The sequence below is a fragment of the Semicossyphus pulcher genome, unplaced genomic scaffold (assembly GCF_022749685.1).
Source record: "Semicossyphus pulcher isolate SPU_LCO1_2020_fin unplaced genomic scaffold, fSemPul1.0.p SCAF_26, whole genome shotgun sequence".
Taxonomy (NCBI): Eukaryota; Metazoa; Chordata; class Actinopteri; order Labriformes; family Labridae; genus Semicossyphus; species Semicossyphus pulcher.
Genome location: NW_027211700.1, coordinates 6,545,913 through 6,573,468, shown reverse-complemented (window position 1 = coordinate 6,573,468; position 27,556 = coordinate 6,545,913). Strand labels below are relative to the sequence as shown.

The following is a 27,556-nucleotide window of genomic DNA, read 5'->3' as shown; positions in this document are numbered from 1 at the left end:
TTATGTGATTTCTATTTGTCAATGAAGCTACTTTCATTCATGCATTCTCACGCACATACAGCAGGCGAAAATAGGTTTGAATTGACATCTGATCTGGAGTCAATATGCTTTAAAATACCAAGTCCATAAGGGTGCTCTGAGTCGAGTGGGTGCAGTCACACAACCCACATGCAGAACAATGAAGCAGAGAACAGGCAGAAATGTAGCGCGGTGGAAAATAACTTTAATAAAACTCCTATGAAAACAAAAACCAGCAAAACAATAAAAGCCTGTACATTTGACAATATCCAGTGTCTTAGACTTTTGAAGGCTAGTGGTGCGAAACACAGCTGCATCACACATAAACCGACAGAAAGAAACCATTATAGGCGAAGGCCTGGGCCTAAGGTTTGATATAATAGGATATGGTTCATATACTCAAAGGATATTGCACAAAGAAATCAAACACAGATGCGGATGCCGAGGAGCACCGTATGTCGAAGAACGAGGAAGTAGCTTTGCATCGCAGTGTAATGTCCCTACTGATACACCCCGCCCACACAGGCCCCAGACTCCGCCCACACCTGCTCGTATAAAAACAAATAAAAAGAGAGCGGCACATATTTTCACATTCAATTCAGACACAGATAATTAAAAACACAGTATGAACAATAAAATTACTACAGATCGGCTTTGTGTTTTGGTCCTGGCATGTTAAAAGTATCAGTTTTATTTGTCATGGCTGCTAGCATGAGTGGGATGGCGCTTTTAAAAGCGGACATCCTTTTAGACGTTAAGTTGACTAACTCACAGGTGATCATTTTTGTCCAATAATTCTCTTGATTTGAAAATTTTTCAAAAGTCATTTCAAAATAAAATAAACTTAAAAATAAAATGTTTAGTTTGTTACATGATAATTTGTAATTCCTCATATATGTCTTTGTGAAAACATTCCAGTGTTCAAAGATCCAAACCACAGACTGTATAAAAAGATGGACGACATGACAGCGCCCTAAAAGTGAAGCCAAACCCTCTCTATCGCCCCCTGCTGACTTGCTGCAGTATAGGTCATAAAGCCCGCCTCCTCCATGTTAACAGATGGGACATGAGTCAAACTATAAAATTTAAATATACAACAAATACATTTTTCTCCAACATGGTTTCTGTCATTATAGTTAGTTCTTATCATGCTGATTTACGTCCAAGAGTTAATTTTTCTGACAAGTTTATTTTTAATTAGTTATTTGATGCTGTAAAAAGGATGATTGACAGCTCTGTTGGCAAATCCGGCTCCTGCAGCCGATCTGATTAGCAGAGTAGAGGACGAACGGCGAGAGGAAACAAACACAATCACTACAGTCACTGAAGTTTCCATACCTGTGAACCTCAGATCAACACAGAGAAGCCGTTCTGCAATTAAACATGCGGAATCTTTGCCGTTTCTTCCGTAAGTGAAGTGTGTGTTTTGGTTAGCGGAAGTGGCTATGGCGGCGCCACCCGCCGATCTCTACGGCGCAGACTCTGGCTCCAAATGACGTCACCATCGCAAGATGGCAGCGCCTACCATGGGGGCTATTTTGGCATCACTTTCATACAATGGGAGCAGATGTACATGTGTCGTCCATCTATTTATAGTCATTGGTTCAAACGAACCAAGATTCAAACTGTGGCCCAACAGGCTCAGGACATTTCTACCTCTAATCACTCTCTTCTCGTCATTATTTCTCTAACACAACATTTCTCTGTGGACTGATAAAGTAGTCTGGCACATAAACGTCTCAGAATAAATTCTTAAATGGCAAAATAAAAAATAAGTCATAAAAAATACAATCTTCCCGCAGTTTTGAGGCACACTTAGAGGCAGCGGCAGCGAGACTGTTAAGACGCACTTCCTGTGGGCGTTGTGCACATTGTTTTAAGACATGGGGGTCAGACGTTTTTGTTTTTCCACACCCACCTCTTATCTCCGCTGTACTAACAACAGTTCAGGGGCGTAGTCAAACCTCTTCCCCCTTCAGAGTCCAGAGTTTCAAGTCTGCCTGCCAACCAGTCCAGAACAGGGTTTCTAATGTCAGCTCGCTCCTCAGGGAGAGTTCATCTTTAGTGTGTGCAGAGCGGGTGCTTCAGTTCCCTTACTTTGGCTGTGTGCTCCATCAGCTGTCGTGCCTGTGCAAAACTTGCAACGATTTTACCCACCATGGTTCCACCGAAATGTCTCAAGACCATGAATCTGGATTTTTTAGGAGGCACCATGCCAGAGGGATGCAAGGCGAGGAGGGAAACAGGAAATAAGGGTGCAGGCTAACTGAACTGTCTGGGAGAGTAGGTTTACTCATTGGGGACAGTACGCGGGGCTGAGTCTGCTCATTTTTGGGATATTCTCCGAGATTCCCTTTTTAAAATCAGGGTGGCTGTCACCCTGTCTCCTTGGCAAACCTTTTTCCCTCTCATGCACGCACACACACTCCGCTTTTGTGTCCTCTTGGCCCCCTGACCCCTGACTTTGAGGGGTCTAGTCTGCCCTAAGAGCGGTTGTCTTTGGCCACATTGTGGGCCATCCAGTTGACTTTGGTTGTCCAGCTCTCTCTCAGGGCCTCATCGAACTTCTGGCGGAACTGCTTCAGCGCATCCTCATCTGTTTTACCCAGAGCCAGAGAGTCCTGAGGAGAGAGGCATTGTGGGAAAGGAGGATGATTAAGTTGACACAGAACTTTCTGTATATATAGGCTGCTTACAAATAACAGTAAGAACAGTACTAACTTCGACACCAGAAAAAGGCTGGTGCATTATATAAGTAAGTCTCTGCTTGGCAAACAACATGATAGGTAACCCCATCCAGACATGAAGTAGCACAAGTTTCTTTCAGACAGAAAAGTTGCATTACCCTATTTAAGTACAGTGTCTTAGATTTAGTGTCATCTAGTGGTGAGGTTGTAGATTGCAACTGCAGCCTTTCCTTTCCCCTTCATGGCGTGAAGAAGAATCTTTGGTGGCTGCAAAACTCGCAAAGACCTTTTTAAAAGCCTGATCTAGAGTCAGTGTTTGGTTTCTGTGTTCTGGGCTGCTGTAAAAACATTGGGGCACAACATGACTCTGAATGAGACCTGCTGCTTCTGTAGATTTAAAGACGGTAATCAGATGTTTTTGCACTAAAGAGAAGGAAAAAATGTATGCTGAGTAGATCCCCTAATCGTCACTCGACCTGCAATCCTAAATGACAATTACGCTTTCTCCCTCACTGAACAATCTTTAGTTTATTAATGCCAAATACTTTTTAGTACAGAAGTGTAACTGCAGGGCACAACTGCTGCTACTTCACTGCAAAATAGCTGTGATGTGAACATAATCCTGCTTATGTGTCAAACAGAGGAACCCTCCCTGTTGCATGGCAACCACTTGGGCGATGGGCGAGCCAGCTGTAACTGTCATCTCTCAACTCACTACAGACTACTAACGCTAATGTCACTACTGCTAATTACTACATTTCAAGCTAGCTAAGATTAACAAGCTGCCACGAAACCATGGCAGAGACGTGTTTTGTTTTCTGCTGTGGAAGGATAAAACGTAGGACATAGTGGGCAGGGACTTTGCAGATTCGTGAATTTTAAATGAGGGAGAAGGAGGAGATGCCTTTGGAGGATTTTTACAAGGTAATTAAACGTATTTTGCAGAAAAAACACAATTTATTATTTCAGGCAGAGCATTTTAAAGGTCTTAAAACTTGGTTGGAGCTGGTCTTTAATTTATGTTCCTGAGAAATCATCACTATTTACAAGGTGTAGATTTTTAAACAAGGTACTGAATATCAATTTTATTTCGCAGTGATTGATATATATTTTGTATATGGATAAAACCGCTGTGTTTGTGCGTGCAAGCGTGCGTGATACCTTTAAGTACTGGATGTCTTTGACCGAGGTGAGCTCAGGCAGTCCAGCAGTCAGCATGAGAGCAAACAGAGTGATGAAGAGGTTCCCGTTCTTCCTCAGGATGAGATAGGCCTCCTCACAGTACTGACGGAAACTACAAGACCAACATAGACACACACACAGAGTCCATTATTTCTGACATATACAACACAATATCAACAATAATGTCAAAACATTATGATGTTGTCTTGTGATGCTTCTTTTTACAGACAGTAAACAACATTTTTTGCCAGCATTGTTCTTTTTCAGCACCTCAGAAAGAAAAAAACCCCCCAGCATCTTGAAATGATTTCCCGCCTAACCCACACATATTGATTGTCATCGCCGATATTTTCCTTTCAAGTTTATAGATAAAAAAACACAAGCTGTAGTGCACGCTTTCTTCTTAACCACCTGCGTGGTGATTTCCGCACAGATAAACCAATCTGCAGATCTATAGGCTAAATGAGGTCACCGTCAGGCTGTTACGTGTCAGGCATTATACGTGACAAACACTTTCTTTATGTTTTAGGCCAGTGATCGGGTGATTCATTCTGACTTGTGTCAGCACACGAGCAAGGTTTTAAAGTTCTCGTTAAAGCGCAGACTGTCAAGATCGAATCAGTGTGTTTGCTTGTTAAACTGTTCTCCCATAATCACTCTAACTGTTTTACAAGTTAGAGCGAGTAATTCACACCTCCAGTTTACATAAACCAATAATCTTAGACACCAACTGGGCAAAAAGGAAATAATTCCACTTGGGTCGGTTTTGAATGCACTTATGGTAAACATACAGAGGGTTTGTCTCCGCCGGGGTATTTCCGCTGTCACAAGAATGCCTTTGTTTGTTTTCTTGGTGCCATTTCTCGATCCCACACGGACCACATTTGCTGATGCAGCAAAGCACCACAACTGCTCTATCTGAAATACCTCCTGCCTGACATTTACAAAGAGAAGAGCACCTCTGGCTCTGCTATTCAGCAACATCCAGCTGTGAGGCTTCATTCTTAAATTAAAAAAATGTAGACATGAGAAAACGTAGACGCTTTCACGGTCACAGGCTTTATCCAGCTTTGCTAGTGCTAACTAAATTGCATGGAATAGAAAACCTTTATTGATTTCAGTGTTACACCGCAGCCGATAGGAACGAGAAGAAGCACACAAAATGAATACATGTATTGCACATTATAACAACAGAAATAATTTTCAGTTGGATGTGTGTTTTTATTGTTCTACTGGGAGCAGGCTTGGTTGAACAGTCTGACTGCAGCAGGGAGGAAGGACTTGCGGTATCTCACACGCCGCGGGTATGTCGGCTAACAGGCTAATGGGATGCTTAGGGCTCTTTAAGTTTAGTATTCTTATCTGCACATGACAGATAAAGATAGTTATTTGGACTCTTTCTGAACTGTTCTGTTCAGCCACAGAACAAGGTGCTTTTACACAGGACTTGTCTCCACATGTTAATCTTCTTGTGGCGCGCTGAAGAAACTAGGTCATGACAACACAGATTACCGTAACACACGGGTATTTCCACTTTCATTACATGATTTACCCACCAATGGTAAACAACGTACACTTGGGGTTATGAAACCTATGCACACCACGCTACGACTCCACTAACAGAGAAACATGCTGAGGTGTGTGCAGCTGTTTAATAGACCCACCTTGTGTATAAAAAATGCAACAGCAACCTCAAACATTTAATTAATGCGTCCACGGAGCCTTTTCGAAAACAGGGCAGGCTTTGCTTTCTAAACTAGGACGGGCACGTATTTAGACTTATTATATATAGACTTGTATATTCCAGCTCAGCACTAAAAGGCATCTGTAGTGCAGATATGGCTGCGGGTAAAAGGCCTAATGTTTCTATTTGTCTTTTTACCACATAAAACGTGACGTTTCTCAACTTGTCTGAAGAAGACGAAGACATACTTTATTAATCCCTGAGGGGAAATTCTATTCTTCACTCTGTTAGTACAAACATGTTGCACACACATAGGCCCCAAATACACACATGCACAAACAGGTCCCTATGGGCATGCATTAATGTCAGAGTGAGGGGGCTATTGGGAGGTTTGGTGCCTTGCTTAAGGGCACCTCGACAGTGCCTAGGGCAGGAAATGGCAAGCAAAGTCCCTAAAGACTGAGCTACTGACTACCCCCTGAAGCTACTGTCTACCCCCTGGAGCTACTGTCTACCCCCTGGAGCTACTGTCTACCCCCTGGAGCTACTGTCTACCCCCTGGAGCTACTGTCTTACCCCTAAAGCTGTCAGATCATCACAATCAGAAAGTCCTTTAAGTACACATGAATATATATTGTTTGCCAAGTCATTGTATCTATGTTGATGGTGTGAGTGTGTTAAAAAAAAGAATACAGCTTATTTTTTTTAAATCAATTCACAGTTAAATCTTATAAGAACACTGAAACTTGCTTGGAGACGTTCATCAGTGCCTGAGCTTATACTGCCCTCTGCTGGTGGAAGAGGGTACTGCACTGTTTAACTTACACAAGCTGTGCTTTGCCCTGTGTCCATATAAAAGCCTTCTGTGTGCCCCTGATAATAGTTATTTGCAGAAAGACTATCATAACTTGATGTATTCTTCCCTTTTTGACCAGCTCCAAATAATAAACATGGGAAAAACAGTAACTTGTCATGAGTTTCATTTTGCTTTTCTGTGATGTGTCTAAATGTTGTCTTAAAAACAGCACACACACTTATATGAGTGTCTTCAAAACATAACAACAATCATCCTAGCTTTTTACTGTATGTAAAGCTTTACCGGTGTTCTTTTTAGCAAGTTGAATATTTAAGTCCTGTGAAAATAAAGCCTACTTTGTCTCTGTCAAAAGGATGATTCTCACAGATGAGATATTGAGGTTCAAAGTGACAAACTTACTTGTTTTTTGGTAATATTTCTGAACTCGATGCCTGCAAATTTTAATTCCATTTTACACAGCGTCTCAAATTATTTATGCTGGAGTTGGAGCTACATAGCACTCATTTTAGTACTAGAGTGTGATTGCTATTATGTCCACAACAGGCCTATTTTAAAGGGAGCAGCGGTGGCTCAGGAGGTAGAGAGATGAGATGTGATCTGCACACTGAGCACAGGATTGGTGGTCTGTCATATATGTGCTATATAAATGTAGCCAATTTATTCAGATGACAGAAAAACAGAAGTTGATGTGTGTTATTAAGGGATGTTGTCTGCCACTTTAATGAACAAACAATCAAAAACAGACAAATACATTTTAAGAAGAACAGACCTGCCAAATTTCTCGGTGTATCCCGTCTTGCCCTGCTGTATGACGTGGATGAAGTCGTGCGTGAGGATAAACGGCACACGCTCCCTCTTGATGCCAAACTTGGACTTGAAGTTTCCCAGGATGTGGCCGAAGTCTATGTGGAAAAGCTGACAGACGAGAAGAGACGAGCGGTGAGCACCGTGAAACCAATAAAAATAAAAGGAGACTGAATTATAAATAAACTTTCTGTCCAACCTGTCCGGTGCTGCGGACCATGATGTTGTCGCTGTGGCGGTCTCCGATGCCCAGGACGTAGGTGGCTACACAGTAGCCTGCGCACGACAGAGTGAACTCCTCGATGACCCGCTCAAGAGCATCGCTGTCAACGCAAAAGATACAAATAAGAACATTCCCTTTCTTGAACAGTCATACTGACCAGACACATTATAGACAAACCTAGCTTTAGCTCTGAGCTGAAACTGAAGAGGAAGTTGACCCCAAAACAACCCTTTGTCCTGTTTAAGTGAGTCCTCTGAGAGGAGAATACTGTGGTTGTGATTTTACATTTTTACATTAAAATTATCATTACATCTTTACAGCAGCTGCATAGTGGTGCAGTGGTTAGCGCTGTCACCTCACAGCTAGAAGGTTCCTGGTTCAAACCCCAGTTCTGACGAAGTCAGAAGCCTTTCAGTTTGCATGTTCTCCCTGTGCATGAACATGCACGACTCCCACAGTCCAAAGACATGCTCGCTAGGTTCATTGGTGACTCTAAAATTGCCCGTAGGTGTGAGTGTGAGCGTGAAAGGTTGTCTGTCTCCGCTCTGTGATTGACTGGCGACCAGTCCAGGGTGCCTCTTGCCCAATGACAGCTGGGATAGGCTCCAGCCCCCCGCGACCCTGAACAGGATAAGCGGTATAGATGGATGGATGATCTTTCTTTACATCTTTACAGCATGTTTGTATTATATTGCTCTTTAAATTAGTTTGTTTTCCTGCAGTTTTTATATTCTTTTCCTGTGATTTTTGGGGTATACATTATGTTTTTCATACGTGTCTATAAAGGTCTTTACTATATACTGAAATACAAATTGTTGTTTTCATATGTTATAGCATCCTTAGATCCATGGAAGAATTACATAGCTTTGTATTTTCCAAAGACAATAAATTGTATGATTAAAATTAATCTCATAGCTGCAGGTTCTTTGGATGTCTGTTAGCTCATAAAATATCCCCCTGTTGTATGTTTATTATTATCCTTTCTAAGGCTAGAACATAACCTATCCTAATATGACAGATCAATTTATTCTTAGATTTTATATTGATTATTTAAAGCTCCTATGACAGACTTTCAGTTCGTGTTGATTTTGGCGCCCCCTGTGGACAAAGTGGTACCTCCCATCTCTTTGCTGATCTTGTCCTGTACATGTGTAAGAAGTGTTTTCCATCCATCCATCCATTATCTATACCGCTTATCCTGTTCAGGGTTGCGGGGGGCTGGAGTCTATCATTGCTGTCATTGGGCGAAGGGCGGGGTACACCCTGTACTGGTCGCCAGTCAATCACAGGGCCGACACATAGAGACAGACCTTTCGCACTCACACCCACACCTATGGGCAATTTAGAGTCACCAATGAACCTAACAAGCATGTCTTTGGACTGTGTGAGGAAGCCGGAGACCCCGGAGGGAACCCACGCATGCATGAGGAGAACGTGCAAACTCCACACAGAAAGGCCCACCTTGCCCAAACCAGGGTTTGAACCGGTGACCTTCCGTGCAGCCCGTAAGAAGTGTTTTTTTTAACAAAAAGTCTCATCCTGCTTTCTTTTAGCATTTATACCTAGCACTCTTTTTGAATCTTTGCCATGTAAAATGACGATTTGGCAGCGCAAAGTTAACCGCCTTGTCTGACACCTACCCCCAGCAGTGGTTACAGCAATTAAAAATAACTATACAGAAATAATCAATCTTGTCGCTGATGGTCTTGTTTGTGTTTGTAGCTCACATAGAGGCATCAGTATTCATTTCAGTCCGTTTCATAACCAGCTAAAAACTCCTCACAGGAGCTTTAAATTATGTTGATCTTACCTGGAGTTTCTCTCTTTCAGCCAGTTGAGTAAAGCATCCTTGTTGAAGGCGGCGGCTGCGGCCACGTTGCTGCTGGTCAGCTGGATGTTTGCAATCGTGTCTGCCGATGACACTACCTCGATCAGCCCCGCTCGATCGCCTGTGGCGAGGCAGCCGTACGGTACGATTCTGCATGACAGGAGGAGAAAGAGAAGCGAAGGGCTTAATTATATCCACTGTAACTGTTGCTGTTGATCCAGCTCCAGTGTTGTGTGTTTATAAGATTAAAGTATCAGGCTGCGGTTTATTTGTAGGGTCATTCATATACTGCTCTCCTAGGTGCAATTAACCCCTGTCAGGGAGTATACGGTATCATGGTGTTTACACTGAGCTGAGACAGGACAGATGGGGCCATATGGTGAAGAACATATGGTGATTATGTGACGGCATGTGGAGCAAACATTCTCCTTACAAGATGGGAGCAGGTTTTCTTTTTGCAGAATTATGTGACAAAGTGCCTGCAAGACTTTCATACTAAACAAAACAGACGACATATTTCATTTGCAGTTTGAGAGAGGTTTAAAAGAGACCAAACGCCTTTAAGGAATGTCTTACTTAACGTGACGAGTGTTGAGTTTATAACATTAGAAAATAGGCCACAGACATCGGACAAGTAAGGACGTCTGCTGCAAAATGCATGAGCAAGAACTCCCAGAACAGAACTCTTTCATCGCATCATAGTGCTTTCATTACAACGCCCCTCCCTTCATTCACAATGTCCCTTCACTGTGCTCGAACTGTGAACCCACGTCCTCTGTAATCCGAAGCACCGTCCTCGAGCTCAACTGTCAAAACAACCCCGGCGACCGCTCGGCTCCAGATGTGTCGGGGTACGACGGAGGGAGGAGAGCGGTTTGTAAAAGTGTGAAAGTGTGGGTTTGATTAGGATGTAATGCAGAAATTGTGCGTTTGTGTGTGTGGAAATCTAGGGTGTAAAAGGGTCAGAGGTCAAACTAGCATGGGGTAATTTAGTGTCTCCTCCTCTGCTGCACCCCACCAGAGCTTCCTCTTCCCCACAGAGAGCAGGAACAAACAAGCTCTAAAGTCTGTCTGGTTAACGCACACAGGCCCCTTTTACACAGCCTGTCCAAGGCCAGACTGTTACGCCTTTATCTGCCCTGCAGTACTGCATAAGAGGTGCAGAGGCGGGATAAATAGTTCTTAAGTTAAGCTAGCAGCGGAGGTGTAACAGAGGCATCTGTGTAAATGTGAGTGTGAGTGTGTGTGTGTGACACTGCTGCTGTTTGTATACACGTCACCCCTCTTTTGCTTCCGCAATACAATAATGTTGTCAAATCACACAGAGCTATATTTCAGCGCTGTTTGGTTCAGTGTGAAACAAAGACAGAGTCTCTGTATAACAAAGGGCTGCCGAGGTCGGGCCTGTGGCAACAAATATGATCACAGTATTTTATATTATATTGATCAATATTGGTATTTATCATGGTATATAATTTGGTACTGAAGCCAGGCCTGTAATTCACAGGCAAGTTAGAAAAGCGCCGAGGGATCGAACCCCCAACTTTTCAATTGAGAGACGACCGTCTCTACCACTGAGCCGCCGCCGCCACAGTAAAAAAATGTCCTGTAAATAATCGTTTTCAATGTATACTACTGAGATCTTTTTATCATCCAACCCTTGACAGATGGAAGTAAACAAAACTTACCTGAGGTCCAGATTAGCCTCCTTCCACAGTAGATCCATCAACCTCAAAATCTGGAGCGTCAACATGTCTTGTCTCAAGTCTGGGAAGAAAAAGAGGACAGTTTTCTTACCTTCAAAATGAAATATTGTGCTTTTAAAAGAAACAGAAGAGTTAACTTTAAGATGAAAACTGATATCAGTAATTTTTCCTCATGGCCTTGCGGTATCGCTACACCTCCTCCTCCTCCCCAAACCTCCCTTCCCTCTTCTTTGATCCCTCCTACCATCTCCGTTCTTGAAGATGATTCCCAGGCTGTCTCCCCCCAGCAGCTTGTTGTTGTAAACGATCCAGAGCGGCTTCATCTTGGAGTCCATGTACCGACACTTCTCCACACTGACAGACGAATGAGAGAAGCGGGGGATGATGATAAAGAAGAGACTAAGTTCAAACTGATCTCAAACTACGATCAGAAGACTGTTGTCTTACTTGATGCCAGACAGCAGGACGTTGGGGTTAAGAGGGGAGTGCAGGTCTGACAGGGTCTCAGAGTAGCCGCTCTGCCTCAAACAAGTCATCATGGCCTCCTTGGTCAACATGGCCTCCTTGGTTTTGCTCCGAGCGTTCTTGATGGTTCCCAGCTTGATTAGCTCGTTCACTGACTTTAGCTTACTCAGGGCTTCCACCTGCCGCAGACAAGAGCAGAATAAGTTGTACATATGAATTATTTATTCCTGTTAGAGCTCACTCTCCTAAACAGACCACGTCGGCATTGTGAAAGCAGTGTGCGCGCTCTTACAAACAGGAAAGTGGGCCAGATAAATGACGGGCTGATGAGGAAGTAGGAGGTCAGGACATGCAGAATCAACAGTGTAGAGGGCAAAGGTTTAAGGGCAGGAGAGTGACACTGCTGTCGCTGTGACGGGCTAAAAATACCATAAATCTGGTCCTGCTGGGGTCGACAATAGACTGAAGCTATTCTGGTTCTGGAGGAAAAGGCTGAAACATAACTATGGAATGAAGGAACGGGACATAATGGAAAAGTAACAATGAGAAAATGTGTTTTGGACACCAGAGGTTAAACTGGGATATGCTTGCTGATAACTTCAACTTATAAAACTATAACAAGGTAAAATATAACAAGGTGAGACAGGCTTTAGTTCACCCATTACTAAATTGAATTTTAACCTCTGATATTTAGAAATATAAAGGAAATACATCTATACAAATACACGTATGATCGGGGTAAAAATCTTAGGCTGTGTTACCTAGCTATGGTGTCATTTGAGGGGCAGCAACCTGCTGCAACTTATCCTGAGTTAAAGTTATAGCAACAGATATTTGAATCATGTGTGATAGATGTGGTACTGCAGAAGGATCACTATCACACTTCTTCTGGCATTGTCCCGTGTTAAAGGAGCAATTCGCCTGTCAGTCAAAGCTGGTGTTCTCTGTAATCGATAGAAGCAATAATATTTGAAACTGGCGCCATAGCTGTGGAGAAAGTTGTACAAACAGCTCGTGGTTTTGTCCATTCTACATTCCTACAACACCCAGCGTGCATTGCGCCCCTCCTTAAGGAACGGCCCAGCGAGGGCGTGGTTTCATAAGGAAGTTATAGGTCTGCAACATAGAGTTCTACCAAGTATATCTAGAAATAAAAGAAACAGAGCATCATGGTGTCCACCTGCTCTGTACCGGAGTGTAAGGAGAGCAAGAGGAAAAGAGACGCTGGAGTGAAGTACGGCCGTTTTCTCTGAGGCGGGCGGCCTAGATTGAGAAAATGTAGTTTGGCGAGCTCCCTGGCCTCCGCCAGATGACACGTTTTACGTGGTCTGGTGGAGGTTTTCAAGGGCTCATTGGAGAAGCGGATAGCGTCCTCCAAAGGTTTTTCTACCTAAATCACATTAGCTCCCCATCATAGCATGATAGGACTGAGGTTGAAAATCGACAAACTGGCCCTTAACATAATTTTCAGAGTGACATTTAAATGGTTTTCCAAACAGTATGAAATCAACACTCAACAAGACTGTAATGTGGCTGCTCTGATAGGACGAGGCCCCTTCCCTCCCATCACAAACAGGCTCTTGATGCAGGCATGGTTGAGGCTAAAAAATGAATATTACCAAACTGGAAGTCTCCAGCATCCCCATGTTTCAAGAGGTGGCTCAGAGAAATGCTTTCTGTTGCTAAGATGGAACAGATTTGCTTTAGCAGATTAAATTCTCAGTTATTTCCTAAAGGTGTGGAAGCCATATTTGACATTCCTAGATAACGCTTAGTTAACTGTATGAATCATGATCTCTGCTGCTATGTTGTGTTTTTACTCTGCAAACTCTGCCTTATCTTGTACCCTGGCTGATATTATGGCTGATCCCCACACAAGTGTGTGTGTGTTTTCTGTTTGTTTGTTCTGTTTTCTATTTTCTTTGTAACCCAGGATCTTCTTTGGAGAAGGGTCAGTCTTCTTTTTATTGCAAATACTGCTGTCGCAGGCCGCTTTGGACTATGTTGGGGACTCAATTCAACCTCTGCATGTGACCTACCTGTTTCTTTAGAACCTCAATATGAGGGATGCTGCCTCTGCAGTAGGCCTCCAGAATGAGAGAAAACTGGACCGAAACAGCGGGCATGTGGATCTCTGACCTGTAGAGGGCAGCAGAACACACGCCGTGAGAGGAGGATGACTCAAACATACATACTGAACACACAGACACACGTGTCCGTACTCACCGTAGATGCCAGAAGAGGAAGTGTCCTATCTTGCGGTTCCCCTGAGCACGCTTCAGCAGGAAGTGGGTGAGGGCACAATCATAGTAGGGCTCATATCGCAACACCTGCACCAACTGTAGCAAGTACTGCGACAGCTCCTCGTCACTGGAGAGGGAAAGGAGCGATTTCAGTCAATATAACTTTTACCCATCTTTCCTTTTTCATTGGATTATAAATAATTATGTGTCTTTGCTTCCTTTGAAACAAGTTAATGGATATAATCATTTCTAATCAAATAAAAACAACAAGGAGGAGGGGGAATGTAACAGTGTACTGGATAACATTGGATGATATAAATGCAGAGGCATGAATATGAAATAAAGAACAACAGAGAAGTTAGTGTATTATTTAAGAATGTATGCGTGGGTGCATCGATGCGTTTACCTCATATCCCGCAGACAGCCCACAGCATATTCTCTGACATACTGGTCTGGATAGTTGAAGTCCAGAAGCTCCAGAGCATCTCTGGGACACAGTTTGGGCCAGATCTGAAGCAGCGCCTGGAGCTGAAGCACACAAACATAAACACAGAGATGCTTAGAACATGAGACACTTATACAATTATTCTCAAAGTTATAATAGGTGTAATCATAATTTTCTGAGTTCCATCCATCCATCCATTGTCTTCCGCTTATCCAGAGTCGGGTAGCGGTGGCAGACGTCCCTCTACCTAACAACATTTTCAAGCTCCTCCTGGGGAGGTGTTCCCAGGCCAGGTGGGATATATAATCCCTCCATTAAGCTCCGGGTCTGCCCCGGTGGACTCCTCCCAGTTGGACGTGCCTGGAAAACCTCCACAGGGAGGCACCCAGGAGGCATCCTAATCAGATCCCTGAACCACCTCAACTGGCTCCTTACAATGCGAAGGAGAGCTCCCTCAGGATGTCTGCGCTCCTTACCCTATCTCTAAGGCTGAGCCACCTTTTGAAGGAAACCAATTTCAGCCACCTGTATCTGCAATCTCACTCTTTCGGTCACTACCCAAAGCTCACAACCACAGGTGAGGGTTAGAATGTAGACTGACTGGTATATTGAGAGCTTCGTCTCATGGCTCAGCTCCATCTTCACCACGACGGTCCGGCACAGCGCCCGCAACACTGCTGATTTTTGATCAATGGATCGTGAGATCTTTTTCTGAATCTGAATGAATTTAAATTGAGAATGTGTTCAGCTAATACTTTATTTTCACATATTCTGTGTTGGTGCACTGAAGTAAATACCCCAGGTCTGTCACAGGTGTGTGTTTGCTGTGATTGCCAGGTCTCTGCTTTTCAAACACGGTACTCTCTGCAGGCAACAGCTGCGTCTGTCCACAAGTAACATGCAGGTGCAATCTAAACAGTGTTTGTGTGAAAAGTTGGTTGGCACAATTTTGTTGCATTTATCTTTAAGAAGTCTTGTTAATTTCACGTAAAGAAAGTCAGCTTTAGTTTGAAACAAAGAATCATTTTAATACTGTGGACGATGAGGCGTTATCTGATCATGAGGGCAGTTTCCTGTCATTTTAAGATTTGTTAATGCACTTAAAACAATTCTGTCACCATAGATGGATGGATAACTAGAGCTTTGTCAGGAGAGGAGGATGTGCTAAGCGTGAAAACATGTAAATATTTATATAGAGTGACAGAACGTTTCAAAAATACTATATTTAAGTTTTAAAATGAGTGTGTGAAAGATACATTTCTCTGAAAGTAGTCCCATTACGAATATATTTTACCTGAAAAGCTTCATCACTTTAAAAGTACACAGTTGTAAAGCAAACTTTTATGTTCAATAGCCTGATAAACTAATTGTAATCTTTGTTTTCACACGATTGCAGGTTGAAAAGAGCCGATTTTGTCCTGCTAAAATGCATTAACAGAGAAAACCACGGCTTACCTGGGCCATGTCCTCATGTTTGCTCCACTTGACGGAGAGCAGCAGCTTCGGCAGCGACTGAGGGAAATTATCCCAACAGTCGAAGCGTAGTGTCCAGATCAAATCCTTCTCGTTTTCACACAGCTGAGAGAGCGCGTCACGCTCCATGATCTCCTTCAGCTCTATGTGGAACTTCTTACCCCCGCGACCCTGAGATAAAACAAGGAGGAGGTAGGGAGAAAGGTCAGCGGGGTTGGGAAGTGTGAGACAGAGAAAGGTGAAGGGGAATATAATTGAAAAGAAGCGGCAGGACGTTACAGGAAATGAGAAGATGAGGATGAGTAGCAGCAGAAACTGAAAAGACCCACAAGATGGCAGGAGTGTATCAAAGTATCAAGCTGTTTCTCTGTCCTGAAAGCAGTTAATCAAAATGCCTAAACCAAGGACGAACATCATCAACTTGTCTGTTTGAATCATGTTGTTTGCTGTCTGATTAAAAGAGGATTCATATTCTTTAAGCAGGCAACAATATAAAAGCTAACTGAGTAAGACTGTAATAAACCAGATGGTCAAACTTAGATTAGAGGAATAAATGTGCATCTTTAAACTGATACACAAATTGACACACAGTAGAAAAACAAACACTAAGTCGTAGCCGGTGCTAATCCACAGTTTCTCTACATACACCCACATCAGAGGGGTGCGTTCAGACATGCCCTCTACATAACACAGGATTACGTAAGCGGCTGTAACACACCCAGAAAGGCGTTTGTGGCTGAGGGGGCTGAGACAGGAAAACATACAATAATCTGATTAGCGTCCTGTTACTTTTGAAGGGGATTGAAATATTTTTGCTGTTACACCCTGCAGAAGTTACTACGTGTTTCCCAGGCAACAGCAGTGTGCGCCTTTATAGTATAAGTTTAAGAGTGTGTACGTGAAGGGGAGAGAGCAGAGATTCCTTTACAGCCCAACTTTAGACAAATGCACCACTTTATTTCTAACGGTTTATCTCTCATATGTCAAACGCATACATATACCCCTTTCCCATTGCCAGTGGAGTATACTCCTTTCGGTGTCTTTTCTGCTGTGTCAAGTCTGGCGGCACAAACGTGCCAGAAGCAGGGTTGGTAAACAGTGAAGATGTTTCAGTGGTTAGGTCTTTATTGTATCTATTACTCATTCAGTCTATTTATCAAACTCGGTGTCGACAAAATTTGGAGCGATGTTCGAGCACTGCTCAGACGGAGACGGGCGGAATTTGTAGCCGAGATGACAAGTTGCAGAAGTTACCGAGGGAGCATAGCATCGCGCCGGACATTAGCATGTCGACCCGGGTTTGTGTTCCCAATAATGCTGATCGGAGCCGAGGCGATAATTACCCAGGTCTGCTGCAGTTATTTGACCCGGGTCTGAACTCAGATTGTAGCCTTTCCCACTCAGCAAAAAAGCTGTGTGTTAGCGAGTGTTGAGTTTTTTGATCACTGGGAAAGCAGCTCTAGACACTCAATTATCTCCCACTGCACATGAACTCACCACGGGTACGCTGTCGCTTGCTCCGGCAATATCTGCAGCTTTTTCCAGTATCTGCAAAAAGGACAGTTAGCACCGTATGAACACACACATACACACGCTGATACAGCGCATTAGTCAGGCCGAGCACATCCTGATCCTCTCATGCTAACAGCCACCACTTCATCATAATCACTAGGAACCATTATGAAGAGCTCTAAGCCGCTGCGATGACAAATTCAGCTGCAGTCAAGTCTTGAAAATGGGCCAAAAAACGCTGTCGAATATCAGGCAAAGTCTAAAGATAGTACGTTACAATCATGGCAGCCATGACATGCCACGACTGATGAAATGACTTGTTCATGTTTACTACAAATTTAAAGTCATAGCTGCTGGCTAGAGGGTAAGTCTCTGTGAGTGGGAGGGAGGACAATGACAGCTGTCTGACCTTGTCGAAGGGAGGGAAGATGATGGGGTGTGACGAGTACTCTGGAAAGTGGATGTGCAGTGCTGTAGCGTTCTCAGTGTACGGGTTGGTCTGAATGGTTCCGATGGGGTTCAGCATCTCTTCAAGTTCATCTGGGAAAGACACACACACACATGAAACCTCATACGTTTAGACAAGGTGGCAATCAATGGAGAAGCTCATTTAACTCTTGTGTCATTGTTTAGGTAGCTACAAAGTAAATAAGTGAGTGTGTGTGTGTGTGTGTATACCAGGAAATGAGGACCAGCAGTGCAGGATGATGTCACCTGTCTTCAGCTGACCTTTGTAGTCAAACACCATGGTGTTGACCCAGGCTATGGGGTAGTGCTGGTTCACAAGCAGAGGGAAATATGCCAAAATGAATAAAGGTGGCGTACGGTTTTTATGTTGAACTTCAAACGACAGACAATCAGGGTTTGTGTCTTACCACTTTCCCTGCCTTGCGGATGGTCTGGTATTTGTTTATGTGAGGGTTTTTGGTGGACTTCTGCTTCTTGACCTTGTCCATGACGGCGTAGATCGCAAAGCAGAGGCGGGTCATGCGCGGCAGGTCGCAGACGGGGAGCTCGAACTCCAGCGTGCTGTCTTTCCACGTGTGGTCGGAGCGGCCGCTGCTCTCGCTGCTCACCGCCGTCTTACACAGCAGCTCCGTGCCGTGGAAGAGCCCCGCCCTCACCTGGACCTGAGCGGGTTGGCAATATAGTGTGATACAGTTATTTAATTTTACAGATATTTGTCAGCCTGCTTTGAATTTTTCCAGCTTGAACCATTTGATAAGATATAACTTTTGGTCCATAATTAGAGGATAAGTCTGACTTGAAGTGTAGAATAGTGTCTTTTGTTGACTTTTAATCCACATTTAATGCATTTGTGGGTTTTGCTGGCAGGATACGTCTTGAGGATGGATTTATATTACACTAGAGTGTGTAATGGAGGAGCAAATTAACTAGTTTGACAGAGTGACTAACTTTTTATGTGTTTTTAATAGTTTTTGGACAACAATAGCGCTCTATGTAAAAGAGAAATACACTACATCAGGCTCTGGATGCACAAACGACAAATTGACCATCAGTTTCATTATTTATTTATCATTAAGTATCACAAATGCAGGATAGCAAGCTAATCCGAAATAGAGCCAGACAGATATATCGCTTGGGCCGATATTATTAGTCTATCAAAGATATATCGATATTAACCTGTATGTTTTCTGATATGCGCCGATAAAAAACTTCTTGTGCAGATCATAAAATGCAAAAATCAATGATGTGTGATTCAGAAATGGTCTCATCACATAGTTTTTCCAGCAGACTGTAGTTTACAATGCCTGCAGCACATGTAGCAGAGCGTCACAGCTGAGCAGACGCTGGCCCTCACTTGACTTGGTTGACAATAGGGAGAAATTCAATATTTTCTCTAACCGATTACATTTTTTTTCCCCTGGAGCTCCAGTGTGTGCGCACGTTGCTATGGCTGGTGAAAGAACGGTCAGAGAGGACAGCAATGATTGCCCACCTCTGTTCACCAAGGCGTAAAAACATTTCATAAACGGAGCTCCAGCGTGGTTTTACAACACTGGCTGTGCTTTGTGAGGGCCGTCTGATCCTGCTTCAGGTGGAGTGAGCGTGTGGTGAACATGTGCCACATTTCGACAAGCTGCTCTACGTTAGCGTCAGCCTTGAAAGCATCAATGATGACCAGCTGGAGCGTGCGGGGCCAAGCAGCTGACCGACTCCCGGTAGTGCTTTTAGCTTTGAGTCTTCACAGGATTCTTCAGCTACAGCCGGGTGCGTGCGGTTCCTATGACCTCATCGCGGAATTTGCAACGTTGCCATGGGGATTATTATTAAAACACTAAGCAACAAGCATGAAAGCTTTTTAAATAAAAGGAAAGGGCCCACATGACACAGGGAACTTACTGGGATAAAATGTAGAAAAAATACAGGACTACAAAATGATTATCGATTAGATTTCTTTGTAAACGATTATGACTTATTTAGCGAGTACTCGTTTAGTCGAAAATACTTGTTTGCACCCCTAGCTGACAATGTATAATAATGTTTTTAAATGAAGTTATTTGTAAGAAAGCAGCATTTTTAGAACCATTACATAATCTTAATTGAGCACAGGCCAAATAAAAAAGGTCTTTCTTAAGATCAGCTCCACAATTGACTATATCACCCTACATAAATATCGGTCATCTGTGAATTCACCCACCCAAAAAATGTGTCTAAAAAGTATTTTGGGCTCTAATCTGAAGTGTTTCAAAACCTTTTCTGACACGCTAACTGACTGGCAATGTTTGTGTGTTACTACTGTAAATGTGGAGCAGTGTGGGAGATGTTTCTGTGTGGGCAGTGACATATTAACAGGAATAAATGACTGTTTCATGGACGTGGACAAAGTAGGAGTTTACCTTGGCAGTCTCCTCTGCGTTCACCTTGCTGCCTTTCACCAGGACTATCTTAAACGGGCTAGACACGTCCCACACGCACGTCTGTACTTGCTGCAGAGGGGAAAGTGAGAGGAGAAAGAGACACTTAAATGAGCAACATCAGCGTAATGCACTGTAAAAAATGTGTACTCCCACACGCTGCTCCTTCACACCCGCCACTTCCCTGCACTCACAAACATATAGGAACACAAACAGTGTGGGAGGTCAGGCAGGTCACTCTGATGTCAAGCCAAGTGGATTTGCGAGGGTCAGCAGTCGGCAGGAAAAACAGCATCACATGACCTCTGGAGTGTATGAACATGACTAACCAGCACACTTCCTGCTGTTTGCTGCCTCTGTCTGTGTGTGTGTGTAGACGTGTTTATAATGTCTGCGTGAGCGTGAGGGCGTGTGTGTGATTTGCTCTCTTGTGAGATAAGAGACTATATTTGTGTCTGCCTCTACAATTACATGCAGAAACGAGAGCTTCCTGTACTGTATCATCAAAAAAACAACCCGTCCTTTTCTTCTATTCCGGCCTTGTCGGGACGAATTATCAGTCAGGCTTCCTTCTGCACGACAGCGGAGAATCCAATAACAGGTTCCTTTCGTGAAAATATACCCAACTTCCTTTTACAGACAACAAAACTGCTATGGTGACATTATAACAGTCTCCTCTTATAACCCCTTATCCAGTGCGCTGCTATACAGTTTTTGTTGTGCCCTTAAAACCTTTACAGATGAACAACAAAAAAAAGAAACAGCATCAGAGGATCACAATGAGATTTTCATTTAAATAAATGTCTGTTCAGTCACTATCTATAGCAGAATGAAGTAACACAATGGTGACTGAGACTATGGCCGACTGATGAAAGCCTTTGCATTTGCTGGGTGTCTGTGGCGACATTCATGGAAAAAATCCCAAGCAGCACCCAGTTAGTGACGCGTTTTCCATCACCCAGCAGTGGTTGGTCTGCCAGAGAGGGTAGGCGGAGCTAAGCGGCTGCTTTTCCGGTCTCTGCAAGTGTTGCGAGTAAACGGTAACCTACTATGGCTGAACAAACAAAGAAAAGATGGATGACTACAGATAAAACTTCAAAAATAAGTGAAAACCCAAAGAAAGAGAAACAAACTCGACGCTCAGATGAAGCAAACAGTCTAAAAAGGAAAGCGACCGTCAGCCAGGAAAATCAAGAGTTACAACCGGAGCCAACCGTGGACGTCACACATGCAGCACTGTCTGGATATCTGGGAAGTGTGCTCACACAGTTACCGTTTCAAGATGATCACTTTAAATAAGATTGCCATAACAGAAAACAAATGAACAAATCAAAGACAAGATACTTAAAGAAGGACTATTATCATAAAAAAAGATTTGTGGCCCTCGTCTTCTCAAGCAAGACATACTTTGGTCTTTCTCTCTATCTTTGTGTCTAAACACAGGACAAAAACATCAAAGGATCTGAGAACAGACACCGGTAAAAAGAAAAAGAAATAGAAAAGAAAATATCTTTAAAAAGTCAACTTTTAGTCACTATAGTGAAACCAGAGTCGGTGATGCCGTATCTTATTCCTGTTAACACCTTGTCAGTTGAATGTTGAGGGGGCTTTAAACAGAAGAGATATTCACCAGGTGTTACAGTGGTGTAGTCAGGAGAGGATGGAGGCTCTTTGGTGTGATGTGGAGAGAAAATGTGAAGCCTGAAATATTCATGTGCTGATAAAAATAAGATTGAACAAGAGGGTTTACAGAGGGGGTTAAGAGCTAAATAAAATAGTCAATTAATCCATAATACAAACTAAATAAAGTTGACTGTCCACACTTTTGATGATATGAATGTTAAAGTTCAAAGTACTTCCACCTCGTCACCTTCCAGGACAGTAAATTGAGCACGTTTGGGTCCAACAGAATAAAAACAACCTGAAGGCATGACATGAGGATCTTGAAAATTGTGGCAATATGGTTTACAATTTTTGAAAGAACTAAAGAACTCATTTATTATAGGAAGAAAAATAATAACAGATTAACTGATAATAAGAAGAATTATGAGAGCTTTATCTTTAGGAATTTGTGATGACGCCGCTCGAGTCAGATATTCCTGTAAGTGTACTGTCCAAAAAAAATGTGGAAGTGTTATGAAATTAGTGGCTGCTTTTACCGTAAACCATGTTTAATCATAAGGTGGGAACAGTGATGAAATGACTATAAACGCTGGGACGATCATATGTGATACTGTTACGTGACACTGTTTTGTAAGATGATTGACACCCATACTGAATGTACAGACTGTCACATCACTGGGCATCAGTATGGTATTGGGCAATTAAAACCCCCAGGAGACCCACTAACAGCAATTAAATCCAACCTGACATTTAAAATGTGGATGCACACACCGAGGAGTGATGTCACCGTGCACCTGGCAGCGGCAGCAGCAGCAGCAGCAGCAGCGAGGAGGCAGCAATGTTCTCTGACAACGTGGCGAATGCTGGCAGGGCCGCGCGGGGCTAATGTGACGCACTGACAACACAGCCTCATAAATGGCAGGTGGCAGCTGCAGAGTACATGTTTACTTGGTAAACCCCCACACCTGCTTCCTTTAGTGCAGGTGAATCAATCTAACTGAATAACACCACTCAGTAAACATTGGCGGATATTACAGTGAGTGGTTGTTATCGAGAATACATTAGAACATCTTAAAAATTACAGATCATAAAGTTAAAACCATCAGTCACTGACACAAAATTGAACCAGAATATATATTTTTTTCTTGACTTCAGTCCTGAGAGGCAAGCAGGGAAAATATCTTTCTCTTTTTAAATCCAGAACTTAATTGTTTTCTCTTCTGTGTTTGTGACTGAAGAACAGTAGAACAAAAACTCTGCCAGCAAAGTCTTTCAAGTAAGGATAATGTTTAGTGAGCAGGTTGTTATCGCAGAGAGTCCTTTCCATTCTTTAAACGCTGCCGTATCCCGTACTGTATTCTGTTTAATGTTCACTTCATGTGCCGTCCTCAGTTTTGTAGATCTCTCTGTCGTAGCTTCAGTTTTTCAAAAGCTTTTCAGTTTTTACATCGTTTAACCTTTTATTACTTTCTCTCCGCTGTTTTGTCTCTATTCTTTTTTCCCTCTGTAAACAGACCCACGTCCAATTTACTAGACTTCTTTCAGTGGATTGATATGATTACAGTTAGTCCTCCGGATTGTGTGATTAGGACCGAATCCTTAGCAATGGTCTGTTCTTCATGGCAACGGTCTGTTATCAAGAAACAGCAGACCTCGGATTGCCATAATTAACCAATCAGAATCAAGTATTTAACACACTGCTGTGTAATAAAGTGCTTTAATGTATTATTTCATCTTTGGAACAGGTGGTAAAAAAGGTTGTACTTGAATAACAGCTGAAAAAAAGTTTAATTAGGTGGCAAAAATAAACTAAACTGTATAATTGTTTTCCTTTTGCCTTTCGACTTTTTGTTTGTTTGTTTATTTTTCATCTGTTTAACCAGATAACTTCAAACACAAGAGTCTGAAGTGCAACTCTCCTCCATGTTCTATAAACTAAAAGCACTCATGTTTACTTCCAGATTGAGTTAGAACAGTTTTTTTTCTTATTGCAAAAACATTTCCCCACGAAAAGTGTCTCTTTTTTCTCGCCTGTTTTTTCAGATGAAAAATAATTAAATAACTTAGAAAGATTATGCTTTTATAAACTTTTTTCAACCAGTTTTTATGCCATAAACACAGAAGAGAAGAGAGAGCAGATCGTGAGAATGTTTCTTTCTCCCTTGTCTCTTTGGGCTTCCGTATTTTAGCTGCTGAAGACACAAAACAACCACTTTTGTTGCACCTGCGGCTGATATTAAAAGCAAAAAAGAAACCACAAAACAAAAGAGAAGTACATTCGTTCACACAGCCACACATGTTACTCGACTGACCGTGGGAACTCTTCTCTTTGGAGGTAGTGGTAAAGGTGGGTTGGATGACTTGCGGCTAACCACCGCGCCGATAGCAGAGATTTCCTTGTCGAACATGGCCTTGACGGTGCTGGTGTGCACCAGGGTGAGGTGTGGAGGCTCCTTGGCTTGCATGCATGTGCGGATGTACTGCAAAACAAGACAGGACAGGAAATGTCTTCAGCTATTTGCATGTCTAAGCCCAATTTTGTGTTTGTGCTGTACAGTATGTCAAGATGAGAGTCTGCTCAGATCAAAACTAGTAGGTCAAATGACTTAAGGAGCGAGTTATATCACAGGTCCATATCAGAGGACTCAATAAGGCTTATAAGGAGAATATGCTGTGACGTTCATGTTTAACTGCACATTCAGACGTGCGTTCACTTCTCTTCGAACTCAGGGAGACCATCTGAGGTTAAAGCATTAGCAGTCCCTACTCCTCTGTTTCTCTGTATCTTAAGGTAAACTAATGAGTGTACCGTGTTAAATGTACACACAGCTTGCACACCAGTACCTTAAATATTTACATTAAGAAAGAACTCAGTGTCTCACAGTTCTCACACGACCTGACCTCAGAGCCCTGATGCACCGTGTGCTCTTAATGTGTGTGTAAACGTTAGCTGCTAACGCTGTATGAAAGCGGTACACCTGCTGTGGCGTCAGGACTGTAGCTGCTATAGACAGAGTCAAGTGGAGGTATGGTTGCAGAAGGATAACAGACACAGGACCACACGACCTCCAGTCTCTTAATGGACTGTGCATGAATGCATAGAAAAGTAAATAAATAAAAGCATAATGGAGGCCAATGTAACAGAGCTAATGCAGAATAGTTTTCTCTAAAGTGGACTTAAGTGTTGGTGAAATGTATGCTGTTACAACTTCACAAACAAGCACTACTTACTCAAGGTTATCTAAGGTCATCTAACTTGTTAATTCCCATCTCAGTTTACAGAGAAAAACAACAAGCCATTACAAGTGTTAATCTAAGTGCAGCTTGAAAGCAAACTTGATGAAATTGACATGCAAGACAGCCTGCAGACAGAAAGCAGTCACATTTCAAATACTTTACTGCTTTAAATGTTATGTTAAAAGCGAGCTGAACTTCTGATATATGTATATTTACCTACTGAGGCTGCAAAAACGCTGCTTTGAAGATGTAAGTGTTCCTCACAAAAGCTTTTGTCTAGTTGGACACATAACATTACTGAGTTCACCCTCAGGGAGTGCTTCTTAGCCCGGAGATATACTTGCTTTTTAGCCTTGCGTTCGCATCCACAATCGCTGCGTCACAAACCTAATTGTTCATACTTGTGCTATTAACACTACGCGTGTTACTGGAGGATACCTCTAGAGAACACAGCAGAGAGCTCAGGCTGTATGCAAATATCGTATGCGCTGGATGTAAACAACAGACATGGCAACACCCCAGGGGGCAACTATTATGTTAATTATGAGATCGCAGAAGAAAAAGCGACAGTGTTCGGTGGACAGAACACACCGTCAGCACCGTCCCCGCTCCGTTTCTCCAACATGTTCCTCCGTGCACAGAAGTCACAGTCCCGGACTTCTAAATTGGAACTTATCTGTCGCTGCTATCTTGTCAGGCATGTTTGTCGCTGTGCAGTGGCAATGACGCATCGTACAGATGTGGAAAATTGGTCTATCACCTCTTCTTCAAAACTTTCTGCCATTGTTGTCCCTGCTGCTGGGTTGACCCCGTCACATCCCCTCTGCCCCTACCGTTCATGTGCACACTGCATCTTGCGTACCAGTAGAGTAAAGTTTTAAGGACATGCACAGCTGCCGCTCCAAACAGACGCAGGGCACACGGGGCAGAAATCATGCGCACTCGAACGTGTAGTTAAAAGCAAGTATATCTCCGGCTTAATGGACTTCTGATTGGGATATTCCTAAAATCTTTGATACTTGTCTCATAGTGAAGTCCAAGAGCAACAGATACCCAAACTTACTATAAGACAATTACCCCTCAAAGGTGAGGCAGCACTGGTGAAACATACACTGAGTTTATCTTGATGAAACAACACACTGAATATGTTTTTCTGCAATCACTCTTTCCCTTAAAAACAATAAGTGTCAGATGAAATTCTACCAGTAAATGTCTTTAATATGCTACTGTTAACCTGCTTTTATGTATTCTTTGTGTGACATCCTCCTCTAGATCGTTTCTAACAGCTCCTTTAATCTCTCCATCAAGAGGTGACACACAGTAACTTAAAGACACCTGACTGTGTCCACTGCATAGCAACTGACCTTATATTGACTCAGGGGCTGGTCTCCACAGAGGAACTCCAGACAGTGGCTGACCCTCAGCACGTACTGACCCCGCCACGCCTCCTCCTCAGGCCCGTGGGTGGTCAGCCACTTCCTCACGGCCTGCTCCATCAGCTCAGTGGGGGTGCAAGACGATGGCACCATCACACTGGCTGAGTCCTGCAAGACAAGATAGGAAAACAAGAGGCAGAGAGATTGATTGTAGTGATCTCTGTGAAGTGAGAGCTGAGCAGATGGACAGAAGTGTTTGCTAACTGAAATTGTAACATTGTAAGAGAGTATAACTGTTCTAATAACTACTTTTGTGTGTTTTTTTGCAAAATCTGAACTACACGAGAAGGTATAAGGAAAGAAACACGAGAATGCAGGAGGTATTGAAGAGTTACGCTAAGATAGTAAAACATTATCTCAATGACAAACAGACATACACAGGTGTTAATACGTAGAATTCTAAATCAACAGATCTGATCCATGTGTGCATTCGTTAGTAAATGCACTCACGCTGCAACAGACTGTGCGCTAAAAATGCATGAACAAGCATGTGAGATCTCCAGAACCAAATGTTCTGAGCGTTACACTCAGGCTCGCTGCTTCGTCCTATTTATAGCACAGCATTCACCTTATACCTGAGATGGAATGATCATATCCTAGGGGTTTGATAAATTGCCATCTATTAATATTTAACAACATAAAATAGATCCTTTATGGGGGTCCTTTAAACATTATCAAAAGTTGAAGTTGGATAATATTTGAATGCCCGTGCAGAGCGGAAAACTTAATTTAAAACGGGTTCACACCAAACCGCGGTCATTACAGCCCATCTGATACAGGATTTTTGCGACGGTTAAAGCAGAGAATTCAGTGATAAACAATTCTTTTAATTTAACTTTTATTTATTTATTTTTTATTAAAATTGTATTTTAATTTATCATGTCTTTTTGAAGTGCTAATCTTGAAGATTTCAGTTTCGTTCTCTTTGGTGGCTACCATGGCGATAAGCTGTAATTGCAGGAGCACACTTCCCAGATATCCAGACGTTCACGGTTGGCTCCGGTTGTAACTCTTGATTTTCCTCGCTGACAGTCGCTTTCCTTTTCAGACTGTTTGCTTCATCTGAGCGTCGAATTTGTTTATTTTTCTTTGGATTTTCACTTCTTGTTGAAGTTGTATCTGTAGTCATCCATCTTTTCTTTGTTTGTTCAGCCATAGTAGATTACTGTTTACTCGCAACACTTGCAGAGACCGGAAAAGCAGCCGCTTAGCTCCGCCTACCCTCTCTGGCAGACCAACCACTGCTGGGTGATGGAAAACGAGTCACTACCTGGGCGCAGCTTGTGATTTTTTT

The 27,556-nt window shown here is 42.8% G+C and overlaps 1 protein-coding gene across 1 annotated transcript in view; it reads right to left on the bottom strand.

Annotated features, from left to right (window-relative positions):
- Window positions 1–203: 203 nt before the first annotated feature.
- pik3cb (phosphatidylinositol-4,5-bisphosphate 3-kinase, catalytic subunit beta) overlaps window positions 204–27,556 on the bottom strand; it is a 75,687-nt gene continuing 48,334 nt past the window's right edge. Inside the window, exons 6-24 of the mRNA XM_069676561.1 lie at window positions 26,191–26,370; window positions 23,902–24,069; window positions 19,949–20,038; window positions 17,963–18,217; window positions 17,766–17,862; window positions 17,497–17,627; window positions 17,073–17,123; window positions 15,558–15,746; window positions 14,064–14,185; window positions 13,641–13,784; window positions 13,454–13,553; window positions 11,397–11,593; window positions 11,194–11,303; window positions 10,932–11,010; window positions 9,226–9,393; window positions 7,392–7,515; window positions 7,158–7,303; window positions 3,867–3,999; window positions 204–2,639 (exon numbers count right to left, since the gene is read on the bottom strand). Coding sequence (XP_069532662.1) covers window positions 2,502–2,639; window positions 3,867–3,999; window positions 7,158–7,303; window positions 7,392–7,515; window positions 9,226–9,393; window positions 10,932–11,010; window positions 11,194–11,303; window positions 11,397–11,593; window positions 13,454–13,553; window positions 13,641–13,784; window positions 14,064–14,185; window positions 15,558–15,746; window positions 17,073–17,123; window positions 17,497–17,627; window positions 17,766–17,862; window positions 17,963–18,217; window positions 19,949–20,038; window positions 23,902–24,069; window positions 26,191–26,370 — 2,622 coding nt within the window. The 3' untranslated portion in view covers window positions 204–2,501. The remainder of the gene's footprint in view (window positions 2,640–3,866; window positions 4,000–7,157; window positions 7,304–7,391; window positions 7,516–9,225; window positions 9,394–10,931; window positions 11,011–11,193; window positions 11,304–11,396; window positions 11,594–13,453; window positions 13,554–13,640; window positions 13,785–14,063; window positions 14,186–15,557; window positions 15,747–17,072; window positions 17,124–17,496; window positions 17,628–17,765; window positions 17,863–17,962; window positions 18,218–19,948; window positions 20,039–23,901; window positions 24,070–26,190; window positions 26,371–27,556) is intronic.